Source organism: Scleropages formosus, chromosome 6, assembly GCF_900964775.1.
Source record: "Scleropages formosus chromosome 6, fSclFor1.1, whole genome shotgun sequence".
Lineage (NCBI taxonomy): Eukaryota > Metazoa > Chordata > Actinopteri > Osteoglossiformes > Osteoglossidae > Scleropages > Scleropages formosus.
The window spans coordinates 18114320-18132394 of NC_041811.1; the positions used below are offsets into that span (position 1 = coordinate 18114320).

General features: G+C 41.2%; 1 protein-coding gene across 1 annotated transcript; it reads right to left on the reverse strand.

The window, feature by feature from the left end:
- Window positions 1–5436: 5436 nt before the first annotated feature.
- Window positions 5437–8498, reverse strand: f2rl2 (coagulation factor II (thrombin) receptor-like 2). The gene is made up of 2 exons (XM_018736712.2): window positions 8218–8498; window positions 5437–7883 (listed from the first exon to the last, which is right to left on the reverse strand). Exons 1-2 carry the CDS (start codon window positions 8282–8284, stop codon window positions 6856–6858), a joined length of 1095 nt encoding a protein of 364 aa, XP_018592228.1. The 5' UTR covers window positions 8285–8498; the 3' UTR covers window positions 5437–6855.
- Between the last annotated feature and the right edge of the window lie 9577 nt (window positions 8499–18075).

The following is an 18075-nucleotide window of genomic DNA, read 5'->3' on the forward strand; positions in this document are numbered from 1 at the left end:
GGCACTCCTCTGGTGACGGTGGGTCAGCTATTGAACCTCTGACCTCCTAGGCAATCAGTGGTGGCTTCTCTATTTCACAGTGTTTTCTGACATTCACGAAGGTCACTGGTAGTGTAATGGTGATTGTGCGTCTCAGAAATCCTGTGCTCAAGACATAGGCCGTAGCCTTTCATTTGTATAAACGCATTCTTCTGCTTTTCAACAGCTCTGTCACAAATTGTAATTGTACCATTACCACAGTTTTCCAAACTGGCTACGTATAAAAAAACGTTCAATCCTTATCTCTTCTGATTTTTGTTCTGATGATATTGTAAAGGGTGGGGGGGGTGTGGTGACGCAGCAGGTTTGGCTGGGTCCTGCTTTCTGGCAGGTCTGGGGTCCAAGTCCTGCTTGGGGGGCCTTGTGATGGACTGGCATCCTGTCCTGGGTGTGTTCCCTCCCCCTCCGGCCTTGCGCCCTGTGTTGCCGGGTTAGACCTTGGTTTGCTGTAACCCTACTCGGGGCAAGCAACTGTGTGTGAGATGTTCTAAAGGACTGAGCAAAGACTGCCCCCTTCTGAGAACATAACAGCAGTGATTGACAACATACCTGTCATTTACTTTTTTATTTATACTGTAACAACACACGTTACTGGTGTTTCAGCAGGGAACACACACACACACACACACACACACACACACACACACACACACACACACACACACACCATCTGAACCACTTGTCCCATACGGAGTCACAGGGAGCCAGAGCCTAACCCAGGGTGCAAGGCTGGAGGGGGAGGGGACACACCCAGGATGGGACACTAGTCCATCGCAAGGCACCCAAGCAGGACTCAAACCCCAGAACCACTGGAGAGCAGGACAAGGGCCAACCCACTGCGCCACCGCGCCTGCAGGGAACACACTCCTTGTAAACAGTTGCATTATGGGAAAAATGTGAACTGTAAGTGTGCAACCACTAGGGGCACTTCTGGGGGAAATGATGGGGTGACTGTGTTTGTTAGCAGAAGGAAAGGAGAGCATAGGGATAATGAACAGGTTGTGAAGGTTGGCTTGGAGTGCAGCTCCTCGAGAAAAGGGGGTTAGGGGGCTCTTGTAGCCTTATTGTCCTTTGTGCTGGTGTTTTAATAAAACATTTGTTGTGAATGCTGCTTGTGCTTTCTTCTTTGCCCCTGTCCAATCCCACGGTGCTGTAGGCTACAATACATTTAGCGACTATTTAGTTCAAGGGTAACTTACAGCTCAGAGAAAAGAAGTCGGCAAACCCCCAAAAACAGAACTACATTTCACCAACAGCTGGAGAGATACATATGCAGACACATGAGTCTGGAGTAGCTTGAACTGATTGACATTTAATGTTTTACAATGAACTATTAGTTTTTAGCCACAGTTTTCCTGTATAAACTACCAGCGGCTGCATTCTAAACACTTTAGCAACTCAGTTTAAGAGGAAAATCCATGACCTCAAATTCAATTAATGGTGAAGGGGACTGGTGGCATGGAGGGTTTGGCTGGGTCCTACTCCTTGCTCGGTTTGGGGTTCAAGTCCTGCTTGGGGTGCCTTGTGATGGACTGGCGTCCCATCCTGAGTGTGTCGCCTCCAGCTCTGTGCCCTGTATTGCTGGGTTAGACTCCGGTTCACCTCGACCCCCTTTGGGACAATCAGTTTCAGACAGTGTGTGTGGAAGTTGTATAAAAGGTTGTGGAGGAGCACATTCTTCCTTTTTGGGGCTTTATGCAATGTTTCAAAATTCCAATAAAATCATAAGAGTTTTGTAAACTAATCTTAGTCGAAGCTGTGTTTCGCAATATTACAGCAGACTGGCACATCAGTGATGGGAGGTGAAGTAGAGTCAAACGGAAGAGCTGTCAGTACACAACACTTGTAAGCGAGTGAAAGGATACCCCAGTCATTTTCTGAGTACACCATATGAACCACTTGGCCATCAAAGTTAAGCCCGGCAAGTGAAAAAAAAAAAAAAAAATCAACATAAAGCAATAACAATCCCAGAAGTTGTCCACTCCATAATGTGAAGAATACTTAACTCGCAGCATTTTGTAGAGCCAACCATTCATTTCCTGCCTTGTCAAATAAACAGGAAAAACAGCGGTTCCCTTATCAACATTAACCCTTCTCAGGGGGTTCGATGTCAAGTGGAGCACATATCCTGAGGTTTCATCAGGATACTTTAAGAATAGTTAATAAATAAATATAATGCCTTCTGCATAGCAGCTAGTGTAACAGAGCTGCAATCTTGGACTCGAAGGATCAGTCAATGCTGTTCTTGGGGTAGCACCCTTGAACAATGTTCTTACTGAATTGCTCCAGGAAAAATTACCCAGCTGGATAAAAGAAATGCGTAAATACAGGCATCCCTCCATTTATGGACTCTCTTTAACTGAAATTTCCTATTTTGTATGGGCATTTTAAGTATTTAAATAAGTATTTTAAGTGTGCAATTTTAGAAAGTTGTTTGCAATAAAAACAACATCAGTGGATTCCCTGCTTAGTTTATTGCTTATCCTACAGAGAACTATCAATTAAAAAGAAAAGTGACAATTACCCTGGAACAGCAACTCCGCTTTGGAGTTTTCAGCAGGGAGAGAAAACTGCCCTGGGTTTTCTCACCATGGTCTAGATGCAGGACCGCAAAAGTAACAGGTGTAATGCACTTTTGCGTTGTTTTGTAAGTTGTACATTCCTTCAGAGAAATGCACCTGGTTAATGAATAAAAGGAAAAGTGCTTTTTTATGTTGTGCTGAAATCATCAGTTGATAGTTATATAGGTGTTTTACAGGGTTTGAGTGATATTTGGGGAAAATGTTTTTAGAAGAGGGGGGTGCGGTGGCGCAGTGGGTTGGACCACGGTCCTGCTCTCCGGTGGGTCTGGGGTTCGAGTCCCGCTTGGGGTGCCTTGCGACGGACTGGCGTCCCGTCCTGGGTGTGTCCCCTCCCCTTCCGGCCCTACGCCCTGTGTTACCGGGTAGGCTCCGGTTCCCTGCGACCCCATATGGGACAAGCGGTTCTGAAAATGTGTGTGTCTGTGTTTTTAGAAGAAAAGTTATGAAATTATTAAGCTCTTAAAATAATGTAGTTGTGTCTGCTCAGAGTTCATCACTGCAGATGTGACAAAGCAGAGGTAAAGGAGGTCTCCGTGCACTTCCAGAGCTCACCAGCAGGGGGCACTCAAACTTAACGACAAAGCACGTGCAGCGCTCGTGACCTTCGTCGTGCGTGGGCTGTCAGTGCACTCTGGTGTCCCTGTCTCACTTAGTGAAAAGTTGTGATTTGCTGTGAACATGTAGGGTTCATTTCAGAGATGACAGTGCTTTAACCTCCACTTTTTTTTCCTTGCACGAATAAAAAAAATTATTTGGCCAGCAGGCGGTGCAGTGGTTTGGTGCTGCCTCTTGCAGTCAGAGGACCCTGACTTTCATAGCTGAATAAATAAATACACTTTCAAAGCAAGGAATATTTAATTTCAGGCTACATATATGTAGAGCTGAAAAAATTTAGTTTTTTTGTCATGTCAACATTTGCTATATAAAGTGTACAAATTGCAGAGAGTATGTTGCCTTTAAATTGGCAACGCTCTCCACATTTTATTACGATGCATTAAAATTCTGAATTACATAAAGGTAAGAATCAACAATTTCACTTAGACCAATTTATTCAATCAATACAAGATAGAATTTTTTTCAACTGTTTATCAGTTACCATAACTGAAATTTAAAGATTACAGTACAAATTTAAAGTTACATATATGCATGCAGTTTTTAACTTCCTTCTGCTATAGATTTTTAACTCCTCCCAAAATAATTGATGAAATAAAAATAAATTAAAAGGGCAAGAAGTCTAGGTGTCATTCACATCCGCTTGTGTCTGTGTCAGGAGAACTTCATCTGATTCAGAATGTAAAATGAGTAATGTTTACAACATGAATAGGTCCTGCTGTAAGACCTTAAATAACCTAATGTGATAAATGATCTGTCAACCAGGGAAAGCATCTAACTGATCAAAATGGGATAAGAAAGGTTGCCACATTGAATAAAATGTGTTTACTGCATCTGTGATAGTATATTTAATTTTCCGAAGCTTTAAAAGAATAAAGAGTTCTTTCTTTCAACAGAAGGCCAAGAAGGACTAGCAGAGCTTCAGGTTAAACAAATGCTTTGATGGAGCAAGAGAGACAGAGGCTATAATGTCAACTTGTTACAATGGTTGAGAGCCTCTAAAAGTATTTTATAAACCTCTCACCAGAGTCATTATCATGACTTTGTAAGATCGCTGTTTTCCTGTTGAATGTTTGTTCTCTCATGGATTTCACCTCATTGATCGTAACAGGTTGACTAGATGTCAAACCTTAACTTTTCTCAAACTTTTACTACTAAAAATGACTTTTATTCTACTTTATTTTATTTTACTTACCATCATCAGTTAAATATGGATGTATGAAAGGTTTAATACCTATTGCGGTTCGTAGCAATGACTATATGGGACATCTGGTAGTGTAGAGGTTAGAGATGTCTTTGGATCCCAAGGTTGCTAGTTTAAATCTCACTTGCTACTGAAGTACCCTAACCCAAGGTACTCACCCTCAACCACTCTAGTGAAATTACCAGCTGTATAACTAGGGGAGCAACTCTAAGTAGCTTAACATTATAAGCTGCTTTGCAGAAATGTGTCAGCTAAACAGATAGATGTGATGGCTGCGGAAGTATAAATTCCATATAAAGGTGCAACAAAAAGTAACATGAACAACCTATCACTTTTTTAAACTAAGTGTATGACAGTTATATGAGCCGATGCTTTCTTCCATAAAACTGTCAAGCCAGCAGTATCAAGTATGGCTGAATACAACGTTTAAACTTTTATATTGTCAGCAAGCATGGCAGTTTCGAGAAATGTCTGCCAAATAAAGAAAGCTTTTGTTCTTGGCCGTGTCATCTTTCAAAGAGGAATCATCATTGCTGGTATAACAGAAATTTAATTGATACGTGCTTTATATTGTACAATCCTAAAACTGTAAGTCAAACAATTGTGATGCCTAAACAAAGACATGAGCCAAATAAATAACTATAATTAGAATGACATGTTTTATGTTAAGTTCTATGTTTTCACTCCAAAATGCATGAGTATACAGCTTTTGTTTTCATAAATATGCCGGTTCCTCATCTGACAAACGCAAGTGATACTGAAGGGCTGTTCATAATTAGTTTTGTTTGTTTTTGTTTTCTTGTTTGTTTGTTGTTTACCCCACAGTCACAATAGAAAGCTTAAAAATAAGACATTCCTTGATTTGTTCGCTGCTTAACTTTTGCAAAAACCTTGGATACAATAAATGGAAAAACACTGAAAACTTTTCATTATTTTATTAACTTTGAACTACAGGACATTGAAATTAAAACTAGTATACATTTACTGAATATAAAAACACTAACTCCAAAATAGTCACAATTCATTACACAAGCATATATGGAATGTTTCTCTTGTTCTAGCCATCCTTAACTTTCCTCATTATCTCCACTTCGGTTTTCCACTCCTATTCTTTGCTGCCACCCATCAACCCTGTGTTTAAACACAAGTTACATTTGCTGTATTACAAATAGGAATTTCTTCAGAAAAGTGAAAAAAAATTGGTAATTGAATTCTGCACTTGTTGCTTAGCTACCTATTCATTTGGTGGGTGTGGACATAGTAAAATCAAGCAATATAGTTAATGTTTTGTACAGTACATCAGTTTACCTGAGTCACACAACACACACACACACACACACTGGACCCAGCGAAGCCTGTTGCACCAGCGAACCCCCTCCACCCCCTACCCCCCCGGACCTGAGTCAGCAAACTATAATAATATGGGAGCTAGGAGGTGTCCATTTGAATCAAAAGGACCACAAATTTCTCTTTTGGTTTATTATTTTTTACTTCTCCATTTTTTTACTTTTAACTTCCTTTGAATATTTTCCTTTTCGCAAAATACACAGAAAATTGAAGTTTGTAGCATAAACTGAACTTGTTTTCCAACACGTGAATAACAGTGATGACTCAATGAAAAACTGCAGCACAGCATAAAAAATGTAGCCCTCTGACTCAAAGCAGAGTTCAGTGTAAAACTGTAACTGTACATTCTGTCCTCAAATCTGGCTCTTCTATGAGTCAAGATTTACTTTAAGTGCTTATGACCCCAGTCAGTTGAGACCAACAGAGAACGCCCACTGTCATCATGTGCGGGCCTTCCGATGAGCTCTCTCGGCCTCATGGTCGGTCGACTTTTCTCGTATTCTGATTTTTTTATTCTCCCACACTGTTTTTCCCATGTTCTTATTGCTGTTTCCAAGTGGCGATTTTATTTTCCTCTTACAAGTGCCACAATAACAAGACACAAATTCTTTGCTCATGATCATTGAGTTTGGTTTTTTTTTTCTGAGGGGTGGAACTGTACAAGAGCTGACTTGCGCAAGTATCTTGACTACTCATCCCCGCAATTTGCAGCCAGGAGGACGGTTTCTTTCGGTCTCAACAATGTAGTCAAGGTACATAAATATCTGGTGCCTTGTCTTCAGTAGTATCTTCAATCTGATTGTGTCTGTGTGATTGATTAATAGTCTTTACTGATTTTAAAATGGGAGAAATACAACAAGGAAAGAGACCGCTGACAAGAGCTTATCTCGGCCTTGTACTGTGTAGGACAGTATCCTCAGAATGAGTCCTTTCCAAATACACTCTGTGCATTATGTCCAGATTAGGTCCCTGGCATTGTGGAGAAAAGGGCTCGTCTGTCGTTTCAAGGATTGTTTTCTCTCTAGTGTTTTCTGGCAATTTATGGCTAAGATTTTTTTTGTAGATTTAATTTTAGATAGAGAAACTCATAGCCTTCCCTTTAAAGGTAATGTAAGACAGCTTTGACCCTGTCGTCCTTGACATGAGGAAGAAAAGGAAAGGGTCCAAGCAGCAATGCAGACTGCACAAACACAATGCCACGTTGTAGTAGATGTAGAAGTATTCCTCCCTGCTTGTGTACAACTTCATGGAGTGAACGAAGTAGAGAACATTGCTGGGTGTGAAGCAGACAGTGAAAATGATGAACACCAAGGTGCTCATTTTGATGTAGTATATCCAGTCATGGTGTGACTTGTTCAGATGGTAGATAATAGACACGTAGGAGATGACTGTGACAATAAAAGGTATGAAAAATCCTAAACAAGTGATTCCCATCTTGTAGTAGAGCAGGAGAGTGTAGTATTCTTCTGCCTTAGGGAGGACGTCATGGCAGGTTGTAATTCCTAGCTGAGGGAGAAAGTAACTTTGGCGAATGAGCACTTCTGGCACCATGGCAACCAAAAATACAGCCCATACTGCCAAAGTGCTCCATATGGTGCACGTGTGCTTGGGTAGGCTCTTGTACCTGAACGGGTGAACGATGGCCAAGTAGCGTTTGATGCTGATGCACATGTGCATGTGGATAGAACAGTAGAGGTTGCCATAGAAACAAGCCGTAACCACTTGACAGAAGGCCTCCCCAAACACCCAGTTATTTCCACTGAAATGGTAATGAATTTTGAACGTCAGAGTGAACATAACCAAGAGATCCGATACTGCCAGGCTTAGGTAGAGCACGGCAGTGGAGAAGGTCTTGGCTTTGACAATTAGGGTTCCCAGAATTAATGCATTTGACGGTATCCCAACAACTACAGCCATCGCATAGGTGGCAGGAATGAGGCGAGTGCTAAGAATTCCAGTGAAGTAGTCCATTGCACAGCTGTCCAGTTCTTCCAGTTCCTCCAAAATGGAAGGGTATTCTGATTTGTTTGTTCCATTATTTGTTTTATGCCCAGCTCGGAAACTCCTGATTAAAGTAGTGTTAGATTCTGTTTTATTCCCTGACAATCAAAACATAGATTAATTAGCTGTACAGGTAATGGATACAACAAGCAATAAACACATGGTCAGAGTGGAACATAATTAATTAAAAATGATGTAACAGAAACCTTTGCTTGTTGTGAGGAGAAATAATATTCATTTGACATTCCAGTAATGACCGATTTTAAAATGCTGTTGTAGTGTCTATGTACGTATCATTGAAAACAGACTTCCAGTGCGGGATACTGTTATAATAGTGTACGTAAGGATAAAAATATAAGCAGAGAGTTATTTTTAATTCACTAGCAACAAGACGAAGTTAATGTATGCATTTGTTTTGAGCAAAGGCCTTACCTTGAACTTGGAGTGAAGTATCCAGCAATAGAAAACATAGCAGGAATAACAGCAGCGCCTTCTTCATTTTTCCTCTGCCGTGAAGTTCGATCAATTTTCCAGCGTCATGAAATCAGGAACAGTTGTTTGTTATGAAGGGCTGTCAGTGAGAGCACCATGTCTGTAGAGCTTCTGCTAGAGACCACTTTGTTTGGTTATCTGGTAGAGTTAACAGATTAACCGCGCGTGTGTGTGTGTGTGTGTGTGTGCGCGCGCACTGCAGTAGACACACTGAGCAATATCCTGTTTCTCTACGGTGCACCGGTCCTCCAAGAGAGTGGTGGGCAGGTCCAGGCCCAAGGGAATTCTTCTGTGTTGCGTCAGCTTTTCACCCTCTGATCCGTTGGAGAACAACATGTCACAAGTAGAAAAATGGTCCCTTAAGCAGTAAACGATTGCATCTCGTGCATTAAGTTAATCCATAAAAGGGATATTTATTGTATTTCATTGTAGATGTGCTCATTTTTTGTAATCTTGTTTGTAATTTTCAGTTCTGCTTCTAACTTTTGTCATTTGATTTGCAGTTACTGTGTTACAGTGCTTGGAATTTCAGAGATATTATTTAATCCATACTATAAATTCTGAAAAACATTATTCTAAAACACACACACACACACATTTTCAGAACCGCTTGTCCCATATGGGGTCGCGGGGAACCGGAGCCTACCCGGCAACACAGGGCGCAAGGCCGGAGGGGGAGGGGACACACCCAGGACGGGACGCCAGTCCGTCGCAAGGCACCCCAAGCGGGACTCGAACCCCAGACCCACCGGAGAGCAGGACTGCGGACCAACCCACAGCGCTACCGCACCCCCTATTCTAAAACAATCCATATATTTTCGTGCTTTCGCCTTTCCGCGAAATTCTGAGTCAGTGTAGAATGTGTGACCGTTGGGCTGTTTGACAGTGTTCTCTGTACTCCAGTCTTGAACTTTACCGTAACTACACGCTGTTTTTACCAGAAATAACTTCAGTTTGTTGGTTTCTGTTTCGTGTCCTTAAGAGGATAAGGGAAGTCCATGACAGACAGCCGCACGTCTGTCGAAGATGGAGCTGTCTGACTGGGAGAGATAAGCCAGACTTGTTGTCACAGGACCATGTTTCCTGACGCATTCCAGAGTGTGTGGGCAGGCTAAACTTACCGTGACCCCTTCGTACTAACTACCGCTGAGCCCGTGTGTGTACGCTACAAGTCTGAGAAGCGGTTGCTGGGACCGGGGTCTATGTTCGGAACACCGTTTATGTCCGTTGTTGCACGGTTTTTGCTTCGTCATTTTAATTTTCAGTTTTTCACATTGAGTTACGTGAAGGTGACAAAATCGTATTCGTCATACAGCGTCTAGACGCAACCAAACGTATACATAAAAACACTCCACTTCTTCCTGCTTTTTGTACGGTACGCGGGACAGGTTATGGCTATGGAATGCCGTGTGTAACAAGTACACAGTATAGCTAACGCCCTTTTGGCACCGGAACAGTCATGTTCCGACCGCAGTGAGCAGGCTTTCCAGACCCAGTCAACACAATCCGATAAATGATGGTCTGGAGCCTGTCTGTACTTGATCCAACATCCATCCTCCTATTCCTCTCCCTTAGGCAAGAGAACAAGGAATGAAGTGTTCCAAAACAACAACAAAAAAACATATTAAAGAAAAAAGGAATATTAATAATGGTGTATGCAAACAAGGATAAGGTGCTTTCTTTGCATGTGTTTTCTGTCATACAGCTGGTTGTGTTGTGGTTAGAGTTGCTACCTTTGGATCTAAAGGTTGGAGGTTTGATCCCCATCTCTGGCTGTAGTAGCCTAAATTGCCCCAGGAAAATTACCCAGCTGTACACACACACTGTCTGAAACCGCTTGTCCCAAGCGGTGTTGCGGCAAACCAGAGCCCAACCCAGGGCGCAAGGCTGGAGGGGGAGGGGACACAACCCACTGGGGATACTGGTGCAGCACAAGGCGCCCTAAGGGCAGGTCCCAGCCAAACCCACTGCACCACTATGCCCTAATACCCAGCTGTATAAAGGGATAAATCATTGTAAGCTGCTTTGGAGAAAAGTGTCAGTAGTGTAAAAAGATATAGTGCCAGTGCAGTTTCTCTGACATGATGAACTGCATAAGTTACAAAGTGCTATATTTTTACACTGGCTTTCTAGTGTTAAATGCATTCCATAGTGCATAGCACACACACACACACGCACACACACACACACACACACATTGCTGCATTGTTCCCTTTGGGGGCTGCTGAAAGTGCTGTGGTTTAGAGCCACTGCCTTTGAACCCAAGAGCTGCAGGTTTGAATCCCAGCTGTAGTACCTTTGAGTAAGATACTTACCCTAAATTACTCCAGTAAAATTGCCCAGTTGTACAAATGGGTAAATAATTAGAAATTGCTCTGAAGAAAAGTGTCAAGTAGATGTTATTGCTTACATCTCTAACTTGGTCGTGTTGCCTTTGAGTGCAGGGTTTACTACAGCTTTTTTCCCTGACACTTTGTGTTCTGGCTGATATTTAGGGCAACATCCAAACAAGTACAATATTCCAGACAATAAAAAAACACAGCATGGTGCAGTTCATTTACACATGCTCACCATGTCCATTACGTGACAGTGATGTGTTCCATTCAGATTCCTGCTTGTGTTTGGATTTATTCTCTGTCAGCAGGCTGCTCCAACAGGTCACCTCGAAGTGCGGCTCTGACGCAAGTCGAAGTGGGGGCCTGGCTCAGAAGCATGTAACCGGGGGCGTGCGGCCGGCCGCTGATAAGTTGCTCGCCTCCGCCGTTTCCCCTGAAGGATCAAACTCCCTGTTGGTGCAGACAAACTCACACAACATGAGGGCTGCTTATCTTGGAACAGGACAGCAGCATGTTTGTCCGGAAGAAGCCGGAGCTGATGTTCTCACACATCTGTTGCCGTAGACCCATGTGCATGAAAACACTTTTATGATATCATTTAGTGGCAGACAAAACATGTTCCATTTAATGAGCTTAAAAAACACAACATTATTCCGGTGTGTGTTCAGATGTCACAGCCATATACTCAATCAATCACTCTGGGCTCAAGGCAACAAGGGCTACACCATGGATTGCCTTGCAGAACTATTTACTTATTCTTATTATTATTATTATTAGTAGTAGTAGTAGTAGTAGTAGGGGTTCGTTTGTTCTGTCTCAGAACTTGGCCTGCAAGCTGCAGGACTGACTCATCCATGGGTCATCTCCTTTAGCAGCTGTGTGTATTGATGGGTCTGTTACTCGTTCAGATACCAGTGGTCGTTTCTCATGTGATGGGGTTTCTTGTACCGTGTCCAGTGTGGGCCTCAAAACTTTAAATAAAAGCATTAAGTGCAGCCAAAACATACAAACTATTATAAGGCCACAGCATTTAATTAGACTTAGTGATAGGAGCGCTTGCACCAAAAACCTAAAATACATCAAAACAATGTTCTCAACTTACCACCGAAGCCAAACTGCAGTATAAAATGATCTCTTTTAAATATTCGTTCACTAACAAGTAAAGCTGTCCTAGTAAACAACTTAATATTAAGTTACAAGTCCGATCTATTCTTTCTTACCGAAACCTGGCTTGGTGAGTCCGATACAATTCTGCTAATGCCGTCCACCTCTGGACTGTACTCTTCTTTTCTCGAGGAATTTAGCAACTTCATAACCAATTTAGTCATTAATCATGACAAAATAATCCTGATGGGTGATTTCCATATTCATATAGACGTGTCATCGGATACTCTCGCTAATAGTTTTACGTCTCCCTTAAACTCCATCGGTTTTACTCAAGTTGTTAACGATCCTACTCATTCCCGTAACCATACGCTCGATCTCATCATAACCTATGACGTAGATGTTCATAATCATGTTAATATTAAAATGGCGTTCAACTAAACTAAACGTTTATTATGTAGGCAGGTCCGATTGTCTAAAAAAATATAAGAAAGCTCTTTTTCATGCCAGATCCGAATACTACACAAAGTTAATTGATGTAAATCAGAAGAACCCTCGCTTCCTGTTTAATACCATCGCTTACTTAACTGGTAAACACAAAGATAAACAATGTATTTCTGCTACCATTACTAATGATGAATTTATGTCGTTTTTCAATAATAAATTAGAGAATATCCACAAATCCATAGTGCTCTCTAGTTCGATCTTAGCTAGTGTCCACACCATCTCAGTAGCTTCAACATAATAACTGTAGAGGAAATTACCATGAAAGGTACAACTTGTCCTTTAGACCCAATCCCCACTAAATTACCGAAAGCCCCAGTTTCCGGGCTTGCAGAACCTTTTGTCAATATTGTTAATAATCATTACTTAATGGCTGTGTTTCAAAAGCTTTTAAAATCGCTGTTATTAGACCCCTACTAAAGAAATCGGATCTGGATTGTAATAACCCATGTAATTATAGACCTATCTCCAATCTACTATTTTTATCCAAAATTCTAGAAAAAATCATAGCTCTCCAAATTGTAAAATATTTTAATCATCACAATATATTTGAAAAATTTCAGTCTGGTTATCCACACTGGTCACAGCACTGAAACGGTGCTCACATGTGTTGTTAATGATATTCTCATCTTTTCTGATGCTCGTCAGATCTCTATTCTTATGTTACTGGACTTGAGTGCTGCATTCGATACTGTAGACTATAGTGTCCTACTGAGTAGACTTGGAAACCTGGTTGGACTAAGAGGTATCGTTCTGAAGTGGTTTGAATCGTATCTAGCTAACCGTGAACAATTTGTACTGAATCTGATGACTGCACCCCCTCCATCTCAACTACGGTTCAGTATGGTATGCCACAGGGCCCTGTGTTGAGGCCATTACTGTTCTCACTCTATATGTTACCATTGGGTGACATTATTCGCAAACACAATGTGAATTTCCATTCGTATGCTGATGGCACACAGCTATATGTATCATTTAAGCCTGATGATCCATCACATGTGCAGTCGTTAGCTAATTGTTTTACCAGTATAAAATTATGGATGAGTAAAAATTTTTTATCTCTAAATGTCAGTAAAACAGAGGTACTTGTGGTGGGTGGTGATGCCAAAACTCTCGAAATAATCACACCAATTTTTACAACAAATGATATTAGCTTCAAGTGTATAGATTGTGTCAAGGATTTGGGTGTCCTGCTGGATGGAAAGCTGTCATTTGTATCTCATGCAAATGCTTTGACCAAGTCATGCTTACTTCAGTTAAGAAACATAGCTAAATTGCAGCGATTCCCATCTAGACGGGATGCTGAGAAACCGGTTCAGGCTTTTGTTTCAAGCGGGCTGGATTACTGTAATGCTTTATTTTCAGGTTGTCTATACCAGACTGTATCCAGGCTACAGTTGGTGCAAAATGCTGTTGCGAGAATTGTCACTAGAACTAGGAAGTATGACCATATAACACCAGTACTTAAATCATTGCATTGGCTCCCGGTCGCATTAAGAGTTGATTATAAAATCCTACTTTTGACCTATAAGGCAATACATGGCATTGCTCCGGCTTACCTTTGTGAGATTATTGATTCTTATATCCCAGGATGATGTCTTCGTTCATTGGATGCAGGTTACCTTAAAGTACCTGTGATCAATAAGACCTCAGTAGGAGGTTGCGCTTTCAGTTATAGAGCACCTAAACTATGGAATCGTCTACCAGTTACTGTCAGAAATGCCCCGTCTGTTTCTGTTTTCAAATCCCGACTAAAGACTTATATGTTCACTCAGGCATTCCACCTTGAAATGTAATTGCACTTGCCTTGGTTGTTTTTTTTACCACCTTCATAAAAATGCATAATAAATTAACTCAAGTAACATATTACTAACTCTGTTCTTTCTTCTTGTTGAGCACTACCTCGCTACATAAGACCTGAGGAGGCTGACCAGTGGTGACAGAAGAATCCCATGCTGACAGAGGATGATGTCCATCTGCCATGACAAATGAAACGTTCCATGCTGAGCTGGGGATCCAAGATACCATTTAGCAGCAATATCATTATTACTTGTTAAACTGCCTTACAGTTGTTACTTATCTCGAATGCCCAGGAGGGTGTGCAACCACTGGCCGGTGGATCCCCAGAGGTTTTTTTCTCCCTTAACCTTCAGTTGGGATTTTTTGTTCCTCTCCCTGGTGGCCAGTAGGCATACTTATAGCTCTATAAAAGTACTTTATTATAGTAACCATTAGTCAACTGTCTTCTTTGTTTGTATCTGTTTTTCTTGCCTTATGCCTGTGTTAAAGTGCTCTGTGTCACTGCATGAGAAGAGCGCTCTATAAAAATAAATTGAATTGAATTGAATTGGATAGTAGTAGTAGTAGTAGTAGTAGTGGTAGTGTTATATAAGTGCTTTATCCAAATGATCTTACAAACTTTATTAACTTTTGTTGAACACGTCTACCTCCTTTATCATAATCATTTTAAATGGTGAATAAAAACAACTTTGTTTAAAAAAAACAATAAAACTTTCCTTCAAAGACAATGTTAAAAAATGTCACATTCAAAGAAATACAGATACAGTATGTCTCCTAACTATTACCAGTTTTAGTATCTGTTGACTAATTTCTTCCAAATTGTGGTCAATGTGTAGAAGTAATAAATCAAAGTGAGTTCATCAGGAAGAACTTCCAACCTTTTACTGTGTTATTCCCGGAGTAGAGTGACTCACACCACAGGTGACTCACTCACTGCATGTACAATGAACGCCACCATCCCCAAATATTCACATGTGCTCAGCAGATGTGCTGTAGCAACTGTGTTCGAAACCTCCTCGTTCTTCCAGTTCCAGTGTAACAGGGATGTGTGGTCTCCCCACTGCTCTTCTCCTTCTAGACCAATAACTGTACTTCAAGGGACCCCTCTGTCAAGCTCCTTAAATATGCAGACAACACAACCCTAGTAGGACTCATCAGAAATGGTGATGAGTCTGCGTATAGATGGGAGGTGGAACAGCTGGTCTTCTGGTGCGGTCAGAACAATCTGGAGCTAAATACATTGAAAACAGTGGAGATGACAGTGGATGTCAGGAGGAATCCACCAACCTAGGACCTAAAGTAGAAAAGCAACATGGTATCCATCACAAAAAAAGGCCCAGCAGAGGATGCACTTCCTGTACCAGCTGATGAAGCCAAACCTGCCACAGAAGCTGCTGACCCAGTTCTACACAGCAGACATTGAGTCTGTACTCAGCTCCTCCATCACAGTCTGATTTGGATCAGCAACCAAACAAGAAAAGAACAGGCTGCACTATATAGTCAGGTCTGCAGAAAAAGACATTGGTTCTAGATTGCCCTGCCTCCAGGACCTGTACTCCTCCAGAATCAGGAGATGGGCATGGAAAATTGTGACAGAGCCCTTTCACCCAAGACGCAGCTTTTTTGAACTTCTCCCATCCGGCAGAATCACTGTGCGCCAAAACAACCAGATACAGAAACAGTTTCTTTTCCCACACTGCTCCATGAACAGCTAGTTGATCCCTCCCTCATTATTTATCTCATTGCTCATTATTTATTCCTCCCCCCCAAAATGAATCCCTGTATGTATGTGTTTTTATATGTGTGTATAAGTTTGTTGTGTTTTTTTTTTTTTTGGATTCTCTATACTATTGATCATTGGGAACTGAATCAAAATTCCTCATATGTGTGTGAGTACTTGACCAAATAAATCAGATTCTGATTTTTATTCATATTTTTATGGCAATAAAATGACAAAGGAAATGTCACACAAATTATCAAAGCAAAACATCACGGAAAAAAGGTTTCTTCTTGATGTGGCTTGGTAATTGATTTAATGTAGAATGTTTCTTTATATCTCAATGAGCATTTTCATGACATAAATCCCTCTGTTATTCAGAATCCATCGACAACAACCGCTTGTCCCGAGCCTAACCCAGCAACACGGGGAGCAAGGCTGAAGGGGGAGGGGACACACCCAGAATGGGACACCAGTCCATAGCAAGGCACCCCAACCAGGGCTCAAACCCCAGGCCTGGCATACAGCAGGAGCCGGCTGAACCTGTAGCATCTTTTTTATCATGTGTGATGTTGCCCAATTCATTTTAAAGAAGTTATCTGAAAGAAAAAAGCTGCACTGTCATTCTTCATTTCTGTCACTTCCTTCCTTTCATTAACAGGAAAGGCTTACAGATTTTTTTTTGATAAAGTTTAATGCAGCAACTCGTGTGATGAATATTTATTGATATGGTGGAAAGAAACAAACTGCACTTAAGAATCACACGTCTGCATCTATGTCTCTCATCCTACAATGTAAATTGTATGTTCTTTGAGATGTCCATCGCTTTGGAGAAAAACGTCTGCTAAACGAATAAATATAAATGTAAATGTAGTTTTATTTAATCGTAAACTTATGCATATCTTTTCAGACAGCTTGTCAGAGACAAAATGTGTAATCATTTACATATAAACATTTTTTGTAAAATAATGTTAACCAGTGCAGAATTCACCCATGCTGACTTGAAAAAGCAATATTTCTAGCAAAAGAGCATTTGCTATATATTTGGTTGTGACATGTATAAAATAAGTTTCGAAAGTCCTTAAAGGACTTTACCTGATACACACAAAAGATATAATGAGCTATAAGAGGGTGAATACAGAGGTTTTGGGCTGTAACTTCTGGTTTCTTAAAAAAGGAAAAATATGTGGTTCAGACACCTGTACTGGAGAAACAGAGTCCATGCTGTTTGTTTGCACTTCTCCTTTTGAATGCATCTGGGGTCCAGAAACAGAGCAGAGAATAGCATTGTCTGCCTGGTTGACCCCCAACCAAGTTTCCTTTGACTTCTGTTGTAAACAAAAGCTACACATCCAGCTGTATGGTTTATTTTATTTATTTTGTTTGGTCTACATTTCTGATCACAATTCCAGATGAAACAATGAGCGTTTTCCTCAGTCAACAATTGCGTACTTTCCCACAAGAAAAAAAGGCAGTCTAGCCGCCTTCAGTAAACAGCAGGATTTGAATTACATAAGGACATTTACTTAATCAGGAGAGTCACTCAAGGAATCTGCATTTGTATAAGACCTATAAATCACTAAACATCATCATTCAGCCAAACAAACAATTAAAAACTACAATATGCTACAGTAACACATAGATTGCTGATTCCTATGAACTCTTTAGTTCATTCCTTGAAACATAGTGACATTGGTTAGTTTGTTTGCTAATAATGGCTTCAGAATATTTCACATGCACGTACATTTAACTGATTTCTCCCTTGGAACTTGTCATTCATAGCCTTTGGAAGGAAAAAGGATTTGGTAGTTTTCCAGGAAAGCTAAATATACAGTTAGTTCAGTTTGATAAGAGAAAAGAATGTGACATTAGCTCCACGTGGGTGTGACAGACTACACATTTCAAAATGCTTCCAAAAGTGACATCTTAACTATCATCAGACTGCCCTTCTCTCCAAGGCTAATGATTTCCCAGAAAGATTCCCCTCACTGTATGTGTCATATTATGTGATACAGCAGGGTTTCCTATTTCACTAATTGTGGCACGCCCAAGCTAGGGGAGAGACGGATGGTGAGGAGTAGTGATTTTACCCCACCTGTTGGAAATAATCGGCCCTACTTAACCCCGTCTTCCCAAACAGTGGGGGAAACTGACTCGGGAGTTCCAGACGGACGCCGGACCGGAGAGCCTGAGGAAACACAACCCCAGACCCTGAAGTCTCGACGCCCCGCACCAAGAGCACAGAATGGCACAAATGCAAGAGAGCATTCATGCCCTATGCACAATTTCCCCTTCACTGACGTGCCGCACGTGTAAATAAAGATAAATCCTCACCCG